A 17,783-nucleotide genomic window follows, 5' to 3' on the forward strand; every position below is an offset into this window, starting at 1 on the left:
AAGCCCTTGCTCTCCTTCTGCCTCAGTATACCTTGGCTGAGCAGGTGCCAAGAGAAGGCCTTGTACCCCAGGAGATGGGACCCCTATGGTCGCTGCAGCCCACCCCCCAAGCCTTCACTCCCGCTGCCCCCCACCCGCACTGCCTGATGGAGCGCTCAGCCCCCCATATGCTGCCCAAGGCCCAGACTCCAAAACCTACCTCAACCACCTTCCCCACACTGGGAGGTAGGTGGGGCCCCAAAGCCAAACTTTATCACCCCCAGGAAGCCCTCCCTGGTGCACCTGCTCACTCTACCCCTCCCCAGCATCTCATCGTCAGGGGCCAGCTTCCTGCCTGCCAGATGTGGGAGCCCCAACACCCTACGTGGGACCCTGGGTGTTCTCCCAGCAGTGGGCTGCACGGGCCCGGCCGGGGGCAAGACACCCAGTTCAGCTTCAGGGATGTCAGGAAGGTCCTGCCCTGGCAAAGGAGGCTACAGGGGGGCCCTGGCCATGCCATTTGGAAATGAGGAAAATGAGGATTAGGTAAGAGCCTTGCCCTCAACACCCAGCAGTCAGGGTGTGTATGATCTAGATTTTCTGTATTCCTCATGCTCTGGCATCCGGGGCCTCGCTGACCGGGAGGGACCGTCCCTCACATCCGGGGCCTCGCTGACCGGGAGGGACTGTCGCTCATGGAGTTAGCCAGTTCCCAGAGACAGCAAACAGCTCACCAGTGGAGTGCACATTTCACGTGCAAACCAATCCGTCCAGAGCCCACACGCTGAGCCAGGATCCCGCTGCCCTGATCACCCGGGGCCCACTGCCAGACAGCTGAGGACAGTGCATTGTCAGCTCCTGACATCAAGCTGATTGCCAGTGTCCCTCCAGATTAAATATCATCGCCAGCAGTAAGACCCAGCTCTGAGCAACACCGCCAGATAAGGAATTCGGTTGCCCGGCCCCTGAAGCTCCCTCTTTCCGAAAGCCCTGGGTGCCCTAGATACTTGACTGCCCAAGTGACCCCACTTCTCCCTCCCTGCCCCAATTCATCTTCTTATGCTTTAAATTCACCAGTGAAGGGGCGCCTGGGGGGCTCAGTCGGTGAAGCATCTCCCTTCGGCTCGGGTCATGACCCCAGGGTCCTGGGATCGAGCCCCGCATCGGGCTCCCTGCTCAGAGGGGGGAGTCTGCTTCTCCCTCTGCCTCTGCCTCTCCCCCTGCTCCTGCTCTCTCTCAAATAAATAAATAAAATCTTTAAAAAAATAAATTCACCAGTAAAGAGTGAACCCACAAAACCCTGGACACCCCACCCTGGGACCCTAACAGAGGCAGAGCCCCAGGTCTACACTGCCTCTCTTTACCTGTGATCTCGCTGTGTGGCCCGCGAGGGTGCCGTGCGCCCTCTTGTGAGGACTTGTGAGTCATCACCCTCGTTCCTCGAAGTTCCCAGATAGTCTTTGCTGAAGTGCGTCCAGCGACAAGAACCACAAGGGCCGGCCCAGCCACAGCATTGGCTGCAGATGGTTAAGGTCTCTGGGGGCTGGCCACACAGAGCACAGACCCAGGCGGATGCCCCACGCGTTCCTAGCCAGTGGTGTCACTGTCAACAAGCTGGTACCTATGGGACAGACAGCACTGCCCCAGAGCCCGCTGGGATTATTCAAATTAGCCAATCCCAAACCTGATCACCCTGCCTCACCCGTTCCTTCTCACAGGAACCACGATAAAAGTTCTTGGCCACATTTTCCTCCCTCTGCCTCCTGACCCTGGTGCTTCCTTCCCCTGTGTGGTGTAGTGTGCACCCCGCGCCCCACCGCCTTTCGGGAACTGTCTTTTCAATGGCAGCCTACACCTGCACAATAATCAAGCCTACACTTTAAAACTGGGTGGAGCCCAGACCAACCCTGGGATGCCCAGCTTACATCTCAAAGAGGAAGAAGCCTTGATGGATGGCGGCCCCCCAGGACTCCGGGGGGCCCTGCCCAAGTTCTCTCCTCTGCACAGGAGCCAGCGGGTAATGCGGACCACCCCGCTGCCCCAGGAAGCCAGAGGCAGAGTGGCCGAGGGAGCGCCCAGGGCTGGGTCCCTGAGTCCCACTCTCTCGGGACACGTCCACCACGGAGGAGGGGCTGGAATGGAGACCCCTGGCCGCCCAGGCAGAGGGAGACAGAGGCCCAAAGGCAGGCAGACGATGTGAAGCGACTTTAATCAGCACCTTCAGATGGGGGCAGCAGGAGTGTCTACATGTGGGGCCGCCCCCGGGAGCAGCCTGGGGCCAGCCCCTCAGTTCCAGCTGTGACGTACTCCCCACCCAGGCTCCCTGAATCCAGGGGGAGGGTCCTGGCACCCCCAACCTCTCCGGGGCCAGCTCAGGAGCTCAGGTCCGGGTGCTGCCCGGCCAGAAGGACCCACGTCTGAGGGCTGGTGCGCCAGCAGCTGCGGGGGTACATGTCCTCATAGCTGGCCCTGCTCAGGGACCAGCTGTGGTGGCAAGAGCTCATCCTCAGAGCAGCGAGGTCCTCCTGTTGGACAGCAGCAGGGACTCCTTCGCGACCATCAGCAGCCCCAGCGGGCGCAGGCACCCCCGGGCACAGAGCCGGGAGAGCACGAACAGGGAGATGGCAGCCACACCGGCACTGAGCACCACTGCGGGGGACAGACAGGCAGGAGTCAGCCACACGGAGAAGGGGCGTCTGCAGCCTGTCCCCTCCCCAGGCCCCAGGAGTGGGAGGGCCTGGTCATCTTACCTGCAGCCGCGATAACCCCACAAGCACTCCGGTTTCCAGACTGGACGGAATCCTGGTCCCCAACGGGGCTCGTTGTGGCATTCCTGAGAGAAGGGACACTGTGCGGGGTCACAGGGGTCCCCGTGGACGTGGCAGTCCCTTCCTGGAGGGTCTCAGTTCCTGCAATAAGTCCAGGCATTCAGCAGCTGGGGAGTGGGCACTGAGGATGGGGGGTGGGGGGGGTCGGACACGAACAGGTGTTCCAAATGCCTGGGGGGCCTTGGGGCTCATCTTCCACTGCCCCCACGGGGATGCAGGCACGGGAGATGCAAGCGTCCACACCCTCAGCCTGGTCACCCACCGGAAGGTGTCAGGTGTCCTTATCTAACGCCCAGCCCTCCCCAGCCCTCCAGGCAGGCGGAGGTCCCATGACACACACCACAGCCAAGCTCGTCACTGGAGGCGGGACAGTCCGGATGGCCATCGCAGAGCCAGGTGCGTGGGATGCAAGCACCGCCTAGCAGGCAGCGGAGCTCCCCCGCCGGGCAGGGCTGGGAACTGCAGTTGTGAACATTCTCCACGATGCCATCTGGGCAGTCATCGACGTTGTCACAAGGGCAGGGGCTGCCAGTGGGTGGCTGGCACTCTCCGCCCTGGGCACAAGGCTCGATTCCTGGGGTTACAAGGCCAGTCAGGTGCCAAACACCCACCCAATAGTGCTGCAGTACGCCCCTCCACCCGGCCTTCCAGAAACAGGTAACCCTAGAAAACCCACGCATCCTAAAGACTCCCTGTTGTTAGCTCCACCTGCCAAGGACTGGCCTCCCTGAAAGCCCCTCTTCCCAAGGCCCCCGCTAAGTCCGCTTCCCAGTAAACCCACCTCTTCTTGTAAGTCCTGCCCATCCTCAGGCCCCGCCCCATCATCCCTCCCGCCTGAAGGCCACACCCCTCACACAGCACCTCCCCTCCCGCGGCCCCGCCCCCTCAAGCCCCGCCCCCGGAGCGCGGCTACTCACTGCACTCCTCTTCATCGCTGCCGTCGGGGCAGTCTTTGTCCCTGTCGCAGCGCAGAGTGAGGGGCACGCAGAAGCCACTGGTGCGGCACTGGAAGCTGGTGGGCGGGCACGAGCCTGCAAGATGCACACAAGTGAGGTCTGGGAGGCCCGAGTCGCGCCCCCCACTACCAGGGGCACAGTGGTTACAGACTGCGACCACCAGGAGGCAGGCCAGGTCCCAGGGCGTTGGAATGACACTGGTAGCCACCATTTGCTGAGGACCTAGTCCGTGGGAGGCTTGGAGGGCAGGTTCTACTGCCATCCCCATGCTGCAGAAGGCACGGAGGAGAGAGGCAAGGCCCCGGGCTGCAGGAAGGGTGGCAGAGCCCAGGTATGAACCCAGGTCTCACTGATCCCAGAGTCTTTACCAGGCAGGCTCCAGGCCGGATGGTCTCCCCAAGAGGCCCTCCAAAATCCACGGTTAAACAGACTGGGGTACGGGCCATCTCTGAACCTGCCCTGGACCGGGCCCATGGTCTGGGTCAGCAGGGCCTGTTATAGCCCACCTGCTTAGCCAATGGGAAACAGAGGCCCTGGGCAGAGGACCTGCTTAGTTACCAAGGGTTGTCCACTCACCTCCTAAATTCCTTCCAGATCCGACCACTTTCCCCATCCTGAATGTGCCATCTCCTCACCAGGCCCCGTCCCCATCTCCATTTGGACACTGGGGACCTCACTGAGTCACATCATTCAGTCTCCTGCCCTTGCCCTCCCCTCTGCTCAAAACCATGCCCTGGTCCCCTGACCCTTTTCACACCAAATCCCTATTTTGTCTATGTGGCCGCAAGGCCTGGCCCAGCCCCGCTGCCATGAACCCTTCCTGGACCTCACCTCCTCCCTCCTTCTTCCTCTTCATCCAGCTCCCTCTGTCCTGGACTCCTCGCTGTTCTCCAAGAGTCCCGGCTCGTTTCCACCTCAGGGACTCTGCCTGTGCTGATCCTTGGCCCAATGCCTCCTCTCCTCCCCCCACTCTGCAACTGGTGATTCCTCCTCAGCCTTCAGATCTCAGCTTCTTTCTTGGAAAGGGTCTCACGCACCTCTCAGAGATGCCTGAAGCTCTGCCTTCCACTTACAACAATGGTCCTCAAACTGGTATCCACACAGACTGGACATTCAGTGAAGATAAGGGTCGGTACTGAATGCAAGCCCAGGGCGGTACAGATACAAGTCACACAAGGATCAAGGCTGTGTCCTGATTGAGATCTGAGCCTTCCTGGACCCCAGGCAGTGAGGCTCGGGCTACGTGCTGATCTGGAGGAGCACAGAAGGGCCTAGAACGTGGGCCAGCAGGAGGGAGCCTGACAGACTGAGGAAAAGAATGGCCTTTAAGGCTCTCTTCCTGGGCTCAGTGAGGGGGGTGCAAATACCTGCTTGGCCCCAACCTAGTGGCACTCCAGTTGATCCTGGTATTCTTGCCACTTCCACCTTTACTCCGAGGGCCTGAGCCCCCAAACCCCCTTCTCTCCATCGCCAGTCCCTCCACAGGCCTCCAGGCCCAATGATACCTGTGGCCCACACAGTCCCTGAGCTTTTGAAGCCAGGAAGAGCTGTGGCCAGACCTGGAGCTGGCTTCCTTCCCTACCCACTTGGGGAGGGGGGGCGTCTGGCGGTCTCTGGGTGCGGCTTCCTCTCCAAGCCTAGCCATTCTCAGCCCTGCCAACCTCCAGACTTCCCTCCCTGGAGTGTGTTCTTCCTGGAAAGTGGGAGGCAGAGCACAGCAGACCAGGCCTCCTAGGGCTGTGGGGTCAGACAGGCGTTAAAAGTGACCAGTGACTTTCCCTCCCAGCCTCAGTTCCCTCCCCTGTAAAAGGAGCACACTAAGAGTCCCTATCTCAGTGTCCTGAGGAGAGGAGACCACTTGTTGAGTTTGGTACTTGGTTAAAGTGAGTCCTGCCTCCTTAAAGGAACCAGGAACATTTAGCCTGTAAAGGCAGGGGCTTTGGGGTGAGGCAGGAGACCACATCAGACGGGAACTCACAGCTGAAAGGCAGGTCACCTGTGCCTACAGGGAGGTCACTCTATCCCACCCAGCTGCCTCTGGGAACATCAGAGAGGTCCATCAAGATCACTTAGACCCAGGAGCAGGTGTCCAAGGGCCTGGGGTCACAGGGAGGGAGAAAAACCTTTTGTTCTCTAAGGCCAGAGGAGGAAGGCGCAGGGATGGGGAGGGCGGGGGCTGGTCGCCCAGGAAACTCAGCCATATGGCCTCAGGGTCGGACAAGGGTGTAGGGGCGCAGCTGCTGCAAGAGGCGCCAGGTGACCGGCCATGCACAGAGGTCGGACAACCAGAGCCTACAACGAGCCTTCCTGCCCACGCTGGGCTGAAGGGCGGCTTGGAGGTGACAAAGAGGTCCGCCAAGGCAGAGCAGGAGTGGGGTGTGAGCAGGCAGCGCCACCCAGGCGACCGTCCCCCACTGGAGACGGCTCGCTCACAAGCCGGGATCCCTGCACGCCAGTCTCCAGCCACGTGCTGGGGGAGTGTCCGGGACGAACGAGCGGCACAGCCAATGGCGAAGCGCGGCCGGCGCGCGGGGTGCGCGGAGCTCACTCACCTGGCACCAGGGCCAAGAACTGGATCGGGACCGGGGTCGGGGCGGCCTCCAGGCCCAGCCCGAAGCCGAGAAGCAGCCGCAGCGTCAGGCCCAGGGCCGCTGTCCGCCGCACTCCGCCCTGCGCCATGCAGCCACTTGCCGCACCGCCTCCGCCCTGGCACTGACCACGCACCCACGGGTCCTCGCTTTTATCCTCGCGCACGCGCGCCGCGGTCGGGGGCGGGGCCCACGCCCCGAGAATCCGCGGCGCCCGCGGCTAAGAGTACCGTAAACATCCGAATACGAGGGGACCCACAATATGAGGCTCTAACCCACTTTTCCCAGTGACAAGGCGTATCGAAAGATGTTGGGCCCATTTGAAGTTAGAAACTGTGGGGATGTAAACGAACTCGTCGCTGTCTACTTACAGTATCGACCGTGTTGCATGCATCCTGCAGCAAATGTTACTATCATATTTAATATGGCAGCCCCTCCCCTCAGGCAGGCTGCAGCCCCTCCCCCTCCCCGCTTCCCTTGTGCACCCAGCTTTTTCTACCTTGCTTACTTTGACTTAGTGTCTGATGACTCACTAGAAGGTCAACTGCAGGACAGGAATGCTGTGTTGTTCACTGCATCCCCGGTGCCTAGCAGAGCGTCTGCCACAATAGTAGGCTCTTAAATATTTAGTGAATAAATGAACGAAACACTTCCAGAAGGTCCTGGCTTCCATCAAGGGTCCTGTCCCTCGCACCTGGATGCGCTCACCCACGCCCACTGCCTCCTGCAGTCTTCCTCACAGGTAGGTGGGTATTATTCTTCCGGAACAAGATGTGCAAAGGCAGCCCGTGGGCTTTCTCTTCTCATGCTCAACCAATAAGCACATAAAATACAAACCTTCTAGCCAATCAGAGGCTGTATTTTCTTGAAAATAAATATTTTATAGATAGCTCTGCCTTCGGGCGCCTGGGTGGCTCAGTTGTTTAAGCGACTGCCTTCGGCTCAGGTCATGATCCTGGAGTCCCGGGATCGAGTCCCGCATCGGGCTCCCTGCTTGGCGGGGAGTCTGCTTCTCCCTCTGACTCTCCCCCTCTCATGCTCTCTATCACTATCTCTCTCAATAAATAAATAAAAATCTTAAAAAAAAAATACCTTAAAAAAAAAAAAGATAGCTCTGCCTTCAGAAGAAGCAACGGGTCGGACGGCCAGCAGAACCCCAAGACAAGTGGCGGCCCCTCAGTGTTAGGTATGCAAGCATTTACCACCACCACCACCACCCCCGCCGCACCCCCCGTTTCCTGGGAAGCAACACTAAAGCATCCAGATTTTTCCCACAAGGGGCTCTGTTTGCAGGTTGTTGGCAAGCTTCACTATTTGAAAATGTTGAAAGTTACAGCTGCTTTTGGACAGTGTATATTATGTGTGTGTGGGGGGGGGGTTGTTGTTTCAAAACCTCCCAGATTCCCAGGGGAAATGGGTAAGAGGCTAAGGTGTACAGGTGCAGAGGCAGGTGGAAAGGTGACAAACAGGACTGTGTACTGCAGGGTGGGGAGCGTCCCATCTTTGAGGCTCAGAGGTCTCGGGGGTGCAGGGATAAAAGCTGAAGAAGCCATGGATTTGTAGTAGTTAGGCAGACTCATCAGCTGCCAGGCTCAATTTCAGTGAGCCTGAGCTAGTTCTTGTCCTTCCATTCCTGTTTTTCTGCTGAGGGGGTGTGGCACCAGCCATGACCTCACGGGATTGCTCCACGAAGGAGCTGAGCTCCTGAAAGCGCTCAAAACAGTACCTAGCACGCAGAGGTCAGGTATCAGACCTCCTTCCCACCCCCACTCCCTTGTGAAATTTCAAGTCTGTGCATAAGAACTATTCAGAAACCTTCAATGGCATATCTTACCTGCAGTCTGTGGAAGCCCTCAGGGCTGCCTTCCTTGTGCCCTCAGACTTCCTCTCCCTCCCAATCTCCTTTCTGAATCTGACTCAACCTTTGCTCCTATTAGAGTCCCACCTCCTCCAGAAAGCCTGCCCTGGGGCTGCAGCCCAGGGTTTTCTCCCAGATGAGCTTTTAGCATTTATATGGCCCACTGTGGGGCTCCAGGATACATCCTGCCTGGGACTGGGACCCTTTCCTGCCTTGCTCTGCGCTTCCAGAAAGCAGGGCAGTCTCAACACCCTGATCATCACACATCTCTTCTGCCTACTGAAGGACTGTGGGGTTCCTCCATAGGGCAGCCATGACACACCTCCACTTGAGGTCCCTACATGGCTCCCCATTCCTTCTGCGGCCAGACTTGGGTTGCTTCTTTTCTGGCTTTCACTCAACTGTTCATTCCTCCACAAGGTCCAGCCCCTTCCTTTCCTAGGCTGACCCCGCCTCGCTCCCCAGGCCCACATAGAAAGGTTTCTGGCTCAGGGAGGCCTTCCCTCACCTGTCCTAGGTGAGCCTTCCCTGGGAGTTGCCCTGCTGTCCTTGGTCACCCCCACCAAGCTGTAGGGTGCTCACAGTCAGATGGGGGTGGCGGTGGAGGGGTGCTGGCCAGTGTCCTCATGAGCAACGGCAACAGGAGCTCTTGAGAAAGCTAAGGGAGCAGCTTGTGTTCAGCCCCGCAGTCCTTCACCATCAGTGCCCCCCCAAACACCCACAGGCCCTGGAACCCAGCGTACTGCTCTCTAGGTTAGCCAGGACCCCAGGGAAGGGATGGTGACAATGCCGGAGCCCCTGGACCCCATGGCATCAGACTCGGTGCCCAGTGACAGCGTGTCACACTGAAGCTCACGAATCCCTGCTCCCTCCTTTGCCCCTGGAGTGCTGGCAGAGTGAAGAGACTTCACCAGGAAATCCAGGTAAGTCGTACGGGGCTTCAAAAGTTAGAACGGAAGTGATACTGGAGAGCTAGGTGTATTTGTCATAAGTTAGGTCGCGTTCTCCCGGGAAGGAATACCAGGAGGGGAAGCAGTCAGGTGGCCCTGAGGGCCCAGCCAGGTGCCCCGGGTGGGGGTGGGGGTGCGCAGAGTCACAGGTAAGGCTGGTCTTTGGACAGTTCCCACCTCTTCATAGGAGGAGCTGGGGGCACAGCCTTCTTCCCTGTGGCAGCTGCAGCCGAGCTGAAAGGGAAAAGAGACTTTGCTTAGGGCCGGGTCTCCAGAGAGCAGCGAGGTGGGATGTGAGGGAGCCCACACCTGTGCCCAGCAAGACCACGCCTGCCGAGACTCTGGGTCTGCAGGCCCGAGTGAGGGTGTTTCAGAGCGCCCAAACTCCTTCACCAGGGTCCCCCAAAGGGTCAGCCAACCCTTGCTGGGAGCTGGCCAGCCCCCTTCCTGCCCAACCCCCATGTGAACCCCCAGTCAACCTGCCCTGGCTCCTGAGCTCAAAGCCAGCCATAAATAGTTGGGCTCCTCCTCTAGCACCCCTTCCCACTTGTGGCCCCAGGGTGGACGAGCACCCCATTCCTGCTGCCCCCAAACAGGACACTGGCAAAAGGGCCAAGCAATCAGGCGACGTGTGCCCACTGCTGTCTCCTACCTTGGGTGCTGAGCACTTGCCACGTGGCAGGCCTGGCACGTGCCCCAGCACAGCGCTAAGACCAGGCCATAGTCTAATGAGGCTGAGAGTCAAGTGCAACTGAAAAATACACCTCTTGGGGCGCCTGGGTGGTTCAATCGGTTAGGCGTAGGACTCTTGGTTTCGGTTCAGGTCATGATCTCAGGGTCCTGAGACTGAGCCCTGCGTCAGGCTCCCCAGTGAGCGGAAGTCTACTTCCCCTCTCTCTCTCCCTCTGCCCCTCCCCCTGCTTGTGTGTGTATGCACATGCAAGCGCTCTCTCTCTAAAATAAATAAATAAATCTTAAAAAAAAAAAAAAAGAAGAAGAATACACCGTTTGGCCCAGAGTGAGCCCCAAGGAGAGACACTGTGACGACAAATCCAAGGCAGGTGCCTCCTGAGACACCCAAGCCCCTGGTGCCTAGGGCTGGAGAGGCTTGCACACACGGTTAAGTCCAAAGGGAGAGGAGGCGGGCGGGCAGGCTCTCATTGTGGAGGACGCTCCCAGGAGCAGGGGTTCCAGGGCCTCCCACCCTCCCAGGAGTCTGAAGGAGGTGGAAGAGGCAGAAGCAGCCTCCCTAGGAAATGCAGGCATCCCAGGGGCAAGTGAGGGGGTCTGGGGGGAATTGGGTAGTGTGCCAGTCTGGTGCTGGACTCTGGCGAATCAGAAGGTAACAAGGACCATTCACCGAGTTCTAACTATACAGCAGGCCCTACCTGGCCTCGTCACCTTACAGAGCTTGTCACACTGCAAGCCCACCACCCCTGATTTACAGATGAAGAAACGGAGGCTCAACAAAGCCGAAACACTGGCTGCAGACCACACCATGAACTGGCTGTAGAGCCCAGACACCACTGGGGTCTGAGCAAACTGGTTTGAAATCCTGCTTCTGCTCCCCACTAGCTGTGTGACCCGGTTAGGTCACGTGGCCTCTCTGTGCCTCGATTTCCTCTTCTCCAACAGGGGCCATCACTGCCTAACTTGTGGAGTGGTAAGTAGGCAGGCATGGCATTGACTCCATTCTAAAACCTTACAGATGTTAATTATGGAGATTAACCTTCATAACAACTCTGCTATAGACCGAATGTTTTGTCTCTCCCAGACTCCTATGTTGAAACTGCAATGCCCAACATGATGGTATTTGGAGGTAGAGCACTTGGGAGGTGATTAGGTCCTGAAGGAGGAGCCCTCATGAATGGGATTAGTGCCCTTATAAGAGATCCTAGACACCCCTTAACCCTTCCACCGTGTGAGGACATAGCAAGAAAATGCCATCTGTGAACCAAGAAGAGTGCCCTCACCAGACATGGAATCTGCCAGCACCTTGATCCTGGACTTCCCAGCCTCCAGAACTGTGGGAAAGATGTTTCTGTTGTTTATAAGCCACCACAGTCTATGATACTGTCATAGCAGCCAAGTGGACTGAGATAAACTCCCTAAAGTAGATATTGTTATCGTCCCCATTTATTTAAGAGAAGGCACCTGAGGCCAGGGACCAAACCGATTTTAAGGGGCCTGAGATTTATACAATTCTTTCTTTGGGGCGCCTGGCTGGTTCAGTTGGTGGAGCATCTGACTCTTGATTTCAGGGTCGTGAGTTCAAGCCCCATGTTGGGGGGTGCCTGGGTGGCTCAGTCGGTTAAGTGTCTGCCTTCAGCTCAGGTCATGATCCCAGGGTCTTGTGATCAAGTCCTGCATCGGGCTCCCTGCTCTGCAGGGAGCCTGCTTCTCCCCATGCCTCTCTCTCTCTCTCATGAAGAAATAAATAAAAAATAAAAACCTTAAAAAAAAAAAAAGCCCCACATTGGGTGTGGAGCCTACTTAAAAAAAAATACAGTTCTTTCTTTAAGAAGAGTACAAAGAAGATGTGCGCTGTGTGTGTATATATACACATACATAATACACACACGTATACACACAGAATGGAATACTTTTCAGCCATAAAAAAAGAAAGAAATCCTCCATTTGCAACAACATGTATGGACCCTGAGAGTACTACGCCAAGTGAAATAAATCAGAGACAAATACTGTAGGATCTCACTTATGTGTGGAATCTAAAAACAAAACAAAAAACCAAACTCAAAGATACAGAGAACAGACTGATGGTCACCAGAGGCAGGAGACAGGTACGGGGTGGGTGAAATGAGTGAAGGGGGCCAAAAGGTACAAACTTCCAATTATAAAATAAATAAGTCCCAGGGATGTACTGTACAGCATGGTGACTGTAGTTAACAATACTCTTGCATATTTGAAAGTTGCTAAGAGTAGATCTTAAAGGTTCTCATCACAAGAAAAAAACGTGTAAATAAGACTTACTGTGGTGATCATTTCACAATGTACACAAATATCAAATCTTTACATTGTACACCTGAAACTCACATAATGTTATATGTCAATTACGCCTCAATTAAAAAAAAAAAAAAACAAAACTCGGGGCGCCTGGGTGGCTCAGTTGGTTAAGCAACTGCCTTCGGCTCAGGTCATGATCCTGGAGTCCCGGGATCGAGTCCCGCATCGGGCTCCCTGCTCAGCGGGGAGTCTGCTTCTCCCTCTGATCCTCCCCCTCTCATGCTCTCTGTCTCCCATTCTCTCTCTCAGATAAATAAATAATCTTTAAAAAAAAAAAACACTACAGAAACAACGCCTGGTCTTCTCCCACAGCCCTTGATGGGAGCCTGGAGCTTCATTTGCTTTGTAGGAAACACTCCCCTGGCTGAGGCCCAACCCCTACCCTGGGCTGGGTGGGGATTCAAAGAGCTCTCCCCTGAAAAGCCCCGGAAGCACAGTTCCTGACACAGCTGATGGCTCAGTTAAGTGGGACCTTGAAAAGCACAAGCAAGAGAAAGGGCTCGTTTCAGGCTGTGATGTCCTCACCTCTCTGCAGGCTTGCCTGACGCCAATACCTTCTGTGAGGACATGACAATTGAGGGCGGCATGGCTTCCCGGCGGCCATCACGAGTGTAGTAGTGGTTGCTGGAGAGCTTGTGGCTGGGGCCCACAGGGAGCTTGGGAGGAGGCTGAGTTCTGAGGGAAAAGAACACCACCATTGAAGCTAACAGGAAGTCACTTTTTTAAAAAAGATTTTATTTATTTATTTGAGAGAGCGCGAGCATGCTCGCACACACCCAAAGGGAGGGGAGGGGAGGAGAGAGGGGAAGGCAGGGCGGAAGGAGGGGGAAAGATTCTCAAGCAGACTCCACCCTGTGCACAGAGCCTGACAGGGGGCTTGATCTCCAACCCCAAGATCATGACCTGAGCGGAAACCCAGTCAGACGCTTAACTGAATGAGCCCCCCAGGAACCCCTAATAGAAAGTCACTCTTTCTGGCTAGGCTGGCCTCGGCCGCCTCAGTCACTGGGCTGCAGGCCAGGGGAATCCCCTGGCACACTGTCGTGGATGTACGGGTAGGGAGGATCCAAGGCCCTGAAGCAGGGAGCAGTCTCTGCTTTGAATGTGAAGGTGCTGGAAGGCAAGGCCTAGATATGCCCCAAATGTATGGAGGACCTTTTCTGAGGCTTCTCAGGGAAGGGGGCAGCCCAGACTGGACACCCAGGCCTGTTCCCACCCCACCATGGCCCAAAGCTTGCATCTGGCCTCACTTCCACCTGCAGGAGCTCAGGAAATGAAGAGGCCAGGGTCTGAGGCTCTGCCCACCTCATATCCAGTAGTCACCGTATAAATGCTTGGGCAACAGCCCCAGACTTAGCTTATTCTGAGGGTCTTTGTTTTCAAAGGCCAGGCTCCAGAATTCCTGGGTTTCTGGTTATCTCAGGAACTCTCTGAAGAACCTTACTGGGATCAAGGCTTATTACTCAAAAAGCACCTTGTCCTCTGAGGTCCCTGCATTTCCTGCCTGGTCGCCAACACTATAGCCAGAGCTGCGGTAGGGGGTGGGGGTGGACGAGTGAATAGAGCTCTGTCCTGGGTTGGGTTAAAACCTAGGGTGAATTTACAAAGAAGCCAGAAGCCTAAAATGGAAACACTAACCTCAAAAGAAGAGAAGCCTCCCTGGAAAACATAGCAGAGAGGAAAGGTCGAAAAAATAGGAGAAATCATAAAATCATCAGGTTTTCATTCAACCATGTTTTAAAATAATTTGTCTGGTAACTGTTTTGCCAGGACTCAAGTTTTTCTTAAAACAAGTGATAGCCATTGTATTAAAAAAATGAGAAATATACATAAAAATATAAAAATTTAATATTAAAACCAATATCCTGGGGCACCTGGGTGGCTCAGTCGGTTAAGTGTCCCACTCTTGGTTTTGGCTCAGGTCATGATCTCAGGGTCCCTCCGTCAGGCTCTGCACTCAGTGTGCGTCTGCTTGAGATGCTCTTTCTGCTCCCTCTGCCCTGCCCCCAGCTCACGTGTGTGGGCACACTCTCGCTCTCTCTCTCTAAATAGGTAAATAAATAAAATCTTTAAAATAAATAAATAGGGGCCCCTGAGTGGCTCAGTCGTTAAGCGTCTGCCTTCAGCTCAGGTCATGATCCCAGGGTTCTGGGATCGAGTCCCGCATCGGGCTCCCTGCTCAGAGGGAAGCCTGCTTCTCCCTCTCCACTCCCCCTGCTTGTGTACCTCTCTCGCTGTGTCTCTGTCAAATAAATAAAATCTTTAAAAAATAAAATAAAATAAATAAATAGGGGTGCCTGGGTGCCTCAGTTGTTAAGCGTCTGCCTTCAGCTCGGGTCATGATCCCAGAGTCTCAGGATCGAGCCCCGCATCGGGCTCCCTGCTCTGTGGGAGGCCTGCTTCTCCCTCTCCCACTCCCCCTTCTGTGTTCCTGCTCTCACTATCTCTCTCTTTCTGTCAAATAAATAAATAAAATCTTTTTAAAAATAAATAAATAAATAAAAGCAATATCCTGGGGCACCTGGCTGGCTCTGTGGAGCATGCAACTCGATCTCCGGGTTGTGAGTTCAAGCCCCACGTTTGGTGTAGAGATTACTTAAAAATAAAATCTTAAAAAAAAAAAAGGCAATATCCCATGGGGCAATTAGAATTTGCTTAACTTCTGGAGTGCAGATGACCCCCCCTGTGGGTGTGGCCATAGCTTTCTGCCACCTAGCAAAAGGGTTAAGAATCAGGTGCCCAACAGACACACATGAATCACTAGGGGGCGCCACTACCCTAAGGAGGTTGGAAATTTTATAAACGGTTTTCCTTAACTGGGCCACCAATTACCCTGGATAGAAAGCAACTTCAAACTTCTGATATTTGGAATTAGTTACAACAGGTAGGCATTCACATAAATTTGGTTATTCAAATGCCAGTTGTCTTCCTTTCATCCTAATCCTCAATGGCTGCCTTACCTTTGTCTACTCCTCTGACTTCCAATATACGGCTATCCCTCCTTTGCTCCATGTGTTGTTCCAGCCACACTGGCCTCCTTCCTACTTCTGGCTCTGTCGGGCCTCAACAGCCTTGGCGTGTATTGTTCCCTCTGTCCCAAATGTTCTTTCAATAATTACCCTTTGGCTCCTTATTATTCAGGTGATTCAAACGTCAATCCCAGAAAAAAAGACGTTTCCTGACCACCTGACCTGAGGTAGCCACCCTCCAGCTTACTCTACTTCATTTTGTCTTCACAGAATTCCAGAATACTTTTTACCTGTTGCGTTTATTTCCCTATGTTTCACTCTTCCTCGAACTTGAGCTCCATGAAAGGAATGAGGATAATAACTTTTCTTGTTGGTGCTGGTATCCCTGAGGACATGGCAGGGGCTTGGAAATATTAAGTAATCTTTGGACATAAATGAGTTTGGAATCAAGACACTTCTGGGTTCAAATCCCAGCTGTCACTTTCTAGCTTCTGAGTGACTTTTAAGCAAATGACTGTCTCGCTGAACCTCACATTTTTTTCATTTGTAGCCTGGAGAAGATAACATCAACTGGCAGGACCACACTGAGGACTGGTCTGAACAGCTACACGATCCCCGCGCTGAATTCATGTCTAACCTGACCGTTCCACGCGCAGCCGGCTCTGAGTACAGGAAAGTTAAAAGCAAACCTCTGCTTCCACATCCTGCCAGGGACCGGAAGCAAGATTCCGGCCTAGCGCAAAAGGGGTCTAACGGAATACGAATTTTGTTCTTGATGTAACAGTAACAGGACAAGGACGGAATGTGGGCAGCGAGCGGGGCTGGCTCACCGCTTGGAGATCTCCTGGTAGCGCAGCTGCAACTTCGTCTGCAAATCGTGCTGTGGGAGGAGAGGAAGGAGGTCAACCCGCAGGGCACTCCAGGAGAGGAGAGGGCGAGGGAACAGGGGCATCCCAAGGGTGGAGAAGGGAAGGTCGGCGATGGTACAGGGATGGTACAGGGATATGGGCCCTGGAGGTGAAAAGGAAATCTAGGGCCGGGGCCACAAGATACAGGGCTAAGAAGGTCCCGGAGTAGGCCAGAATGGGTCCACGGCTGGGGTGGAGGTGGGTGTGTTGGCTGAAGGAGTCACGGGTTAGGGGTCCCGGGCTGAGACACGGATTCCGGCCTAGGGGGATCTCGGCACTAAAAGCCTCAGGCCCAAGGGTGCAGGAGGAAGGGGACTAGCGGGAGCGGGTCCAAGGCGCACGGAGCCCACAGCCCCCCCTCCGCGCCCCGTATGGCCCTTTCAGCCCCGCGCACCCCGGATGCCCAGTTCCGCAGCCGCTGGATGAAGCGGGTAGCGGACGCCATCTTCCGTTTGCACTGAAGGACGGTGGCGACTCTCTACCGCGAGGGCTGCTGGGAAGAACGTTGATGGTCTCGCGAGAGCGGGAGGGGCTAGAATGTAGTATAAAAGTTCTTCTCGGAGCACGTGACCCCTCTCCGCCCGACCGCCGCCGCGCCGCCATCATGGACACGAGCCGTGTGCAGCCCATCAAGTTGGCCAGGGTGAGGTGGGGGTCCTGATTTGGGGGCTGGGATGAAGAGAGATGGGGTGTGGGGGGGTCGGGCTGCCCAGGTCTGATCCCAGCTTCTCTCCGCCAGGTCACCAAGGTTCTGGGCAGGACCGGCTCGCAAGGACAGTGCACGCAGGTGAGCGCGCTGGGGGGGACGCCCCGGGATCTGAGCCCTGTTGACTGCCTGGCCAGCTGGACCCTGAGAACCGGAGTCCCTATATCCCAGGGCTCCCGGAGTGCCCCGAGACCTCACTAGGGCCCTGCCCACCGGGTCTGAGCTCCGTCGACCTCACTCCCCAGGCTCTGACGTTGCTTTTTCTCGTGGCTTAGCCCGTCCTACGACCTGTTTGTGGCTCCATGCCCTGCCGAGTGTGCTCCCCTCCCGAACAGGACCAGAGCTGCAGCTCTCCCTCCTGGTGACTGCTTTTGCCGCTCGAGAACTTTGTTCTCCACGACTTGGCTCTCTTGGGCTTCCTTCCTGGCTCGGCTCTGCCTCCCAGACGGAGTCCCCTTTCTAAGTATCTCTGGGCCGGTCCCAACACGTTCTCTGAATCGAAACCTGCTGCCCAGCCCGCGGTGCTTACCCGCGGCTGACCCTAACTCGTTTGCGTCCTCCCGATGGGTCCCGTAGGTGCGCGTGGAGTTCATGGACGACACGAGCCGCTCCATCATCCGCAACGTGAAAGGCCCCGTGCGCGAGGGGGACGTGCTCACCCTATTGGAGTCAGAGCGAGAAGCTCGGAGGTTGCGCTGAACTTGTGGCTGGTGAGTGCGGGACAGGGGTGGGAAACAGCGGGCCCATTAGACCGTTGGTGGAGGTAGGGAGGCTTCGCCAAATCCATGGGTGAGAGGCTCTTGGGGTGGGAAGTGTAGAAAGAGTCTGCTGAGATTTGCGAGATGGGGGTGGGAGTTTGCCAGTTGCTGGGTGTCCCTTCAGAATCTCATGTTTGGGTCTGTTTACAGGGTCCTGGATGTCTGGGTCGACCACTTGGCTCACAGGGATGATCTGCGATTGTTAATAAAGCGTTTATGTTGTATGTAAACTCGGGATCTTGTCTCGCTGTCACTAGGCTTA

The 17,783-nt window shown here is 55.8% G+C and overlaps 3 protein-coding genes across 3 annotated transcripts; 1 reads left to right on the forward strand and 2 right to left on the reverse strand.

The window, feature by feature from the left end:
* Positions 1–2,169: 2,169 nt before the first annotated feature.
* CD320 (CD320 molecule) lies at positions 2,170–6,766 on the reverse strand. The gene is made up of 5 exons (XM_036066046.2): positions 6,316–6,766; positions 3,725–3,838; positions 3,148–3,381; positions 2,730–2,888; positions 2,170–2,628 (listed from the first exon to the last, which is right to left on the reverse strand). Exons 1-5 carry the CDS (start codon positions 6,440–6,442, stop codon positions 2,486–2,488), a joined length of 777 nt encoding a protein of 258 aa, XP_035921939.1. The 5' UTR covers positions 6,443–6,766; the 3' UTR covers positions 2,170–2,485.
* A 2,405-nt stretch (positions 6,767–9,171) lies between these two features.
* NDUFA7 (NADH:ubiquinone oxidoreductase subunit A7) lies at positions 9,172–16,591 on the reverse strand. The gene is made up of 4 exons (XM_036066047.2): positions 16,452–16,591; positions 15,980–16,029; positions 12,706–12,855; positions 9,172–9,393 (listed from the first exon to the last, which is right to left on the reverse strand). Exons 1-4 carry the CDS (start codon positions 16,500–16,502, stop codon positions 9,303–9,305), a joined length of 342 nt encoding a protein of 113 aa, XP_035921940.2. The 5' UTR covers positions 16,503–16,591; the 3' UTR covers positions 9,172–9,302.
* Positions 16,566–17,751, forward strand: RPS28 (ribosomal protein S28). The gene is made up of 4 exons (XM_036066048.2): positions 16,566–16,700; positions 16,797–16,844; positions 17,340–17,473; positions 17,672–17,751. Exons 1-3 carry the CDS (start codon positions 16,566–16,568, stop codon positions 17,460–17,462), a joined length of 306 nt encoding a protein of 101 aa, XP_035921941.1. The 3' UTR covers positions 17,463–17,473; positions 17,672–17,751.
* Positions 17,752–17,783: the final 32 nt, after the last annotated feature.

This window comes from Halichoerus grypus, chromosome 1 (genome assembly GCF_964656455.1).
Source record: "Halichoerus grypus chromosome 1, mHalGry1.hap1.1, whole genome shotgun sequence".
Taxonomy (NCBI): Eukaryota; Metazoa; Chordata; class Mammalia; order Carnivora; family Phocidae; genus Halichoerus; species Halichoerus grypus.

Bases quoted from the DNA above. Each gene is read 5' to 3' on its own strand.
- CD320 (XM_036066046.2), bottom strand. From the start codon at position 6,442: ATGGCGCAGGGCGGAGTGCGGCGGACAGCGGCCCTGGGCCTGACGCTG. The intron at 3,839-6,315 runs GTGAGTGAGCTC...TGCATCTTGCAG, and splicing joins GTTCTTGGCCCTGGTGCCAG to GCTCGTGCCCGCCCACCAGC. The intron at 3,382-3,724 runs GTGAGTAGCCGC...TTGTAACCCCAG, and splicing joins CAGCGATGAAGAGGAGTGCA to GAATCGAGCCTTGTGCCCAG.
- NDUFA7 (XM_036066047.2), bottom strand. From the start codon at position 16,502: ATGGCGTCCGCTACCCGCTTCATCCAGCGGCTGCGGAACTGGGCATCC. The intron at 12,856-15,979 runs GTGAGCCAGCCC...CTTTTCCCTCAG, and splicing joins TACCAGGAGATCTCCAAGCG to AACTCAGCCTCCTCCCAAGC. The intron at 9,394-12,705 runs GTGAGGACATCA...TTTCCCTTTCAG, and splicing joins TCAGGCAAGCCTGCAGAGAG to CTCGGCTGCAGCTGCCACAG.
- RPS28 (XM_036066048.2), top strand. From the start codon at position 16,566: ATGGTCTCGCGAGAGCGGGAGGGGCTAGAATGTAGTATAAAAGTTCTT. The intron at 16,701-16,796 runs GTGAGGTGGGGG...TCTCTCCGCCAG, and splicing joins AGCCCATCAAGTTGGCCAGG to GTCACCAAGGTTCTGGGCAG. The intron at 16,845-17,339 runs GTGAGCGCGCTG...TGGGTCCCGTAG, and splicing joins CGCAAGGACAGTGCACGCAG to GTGCGCGTGGAGTTCATGGA.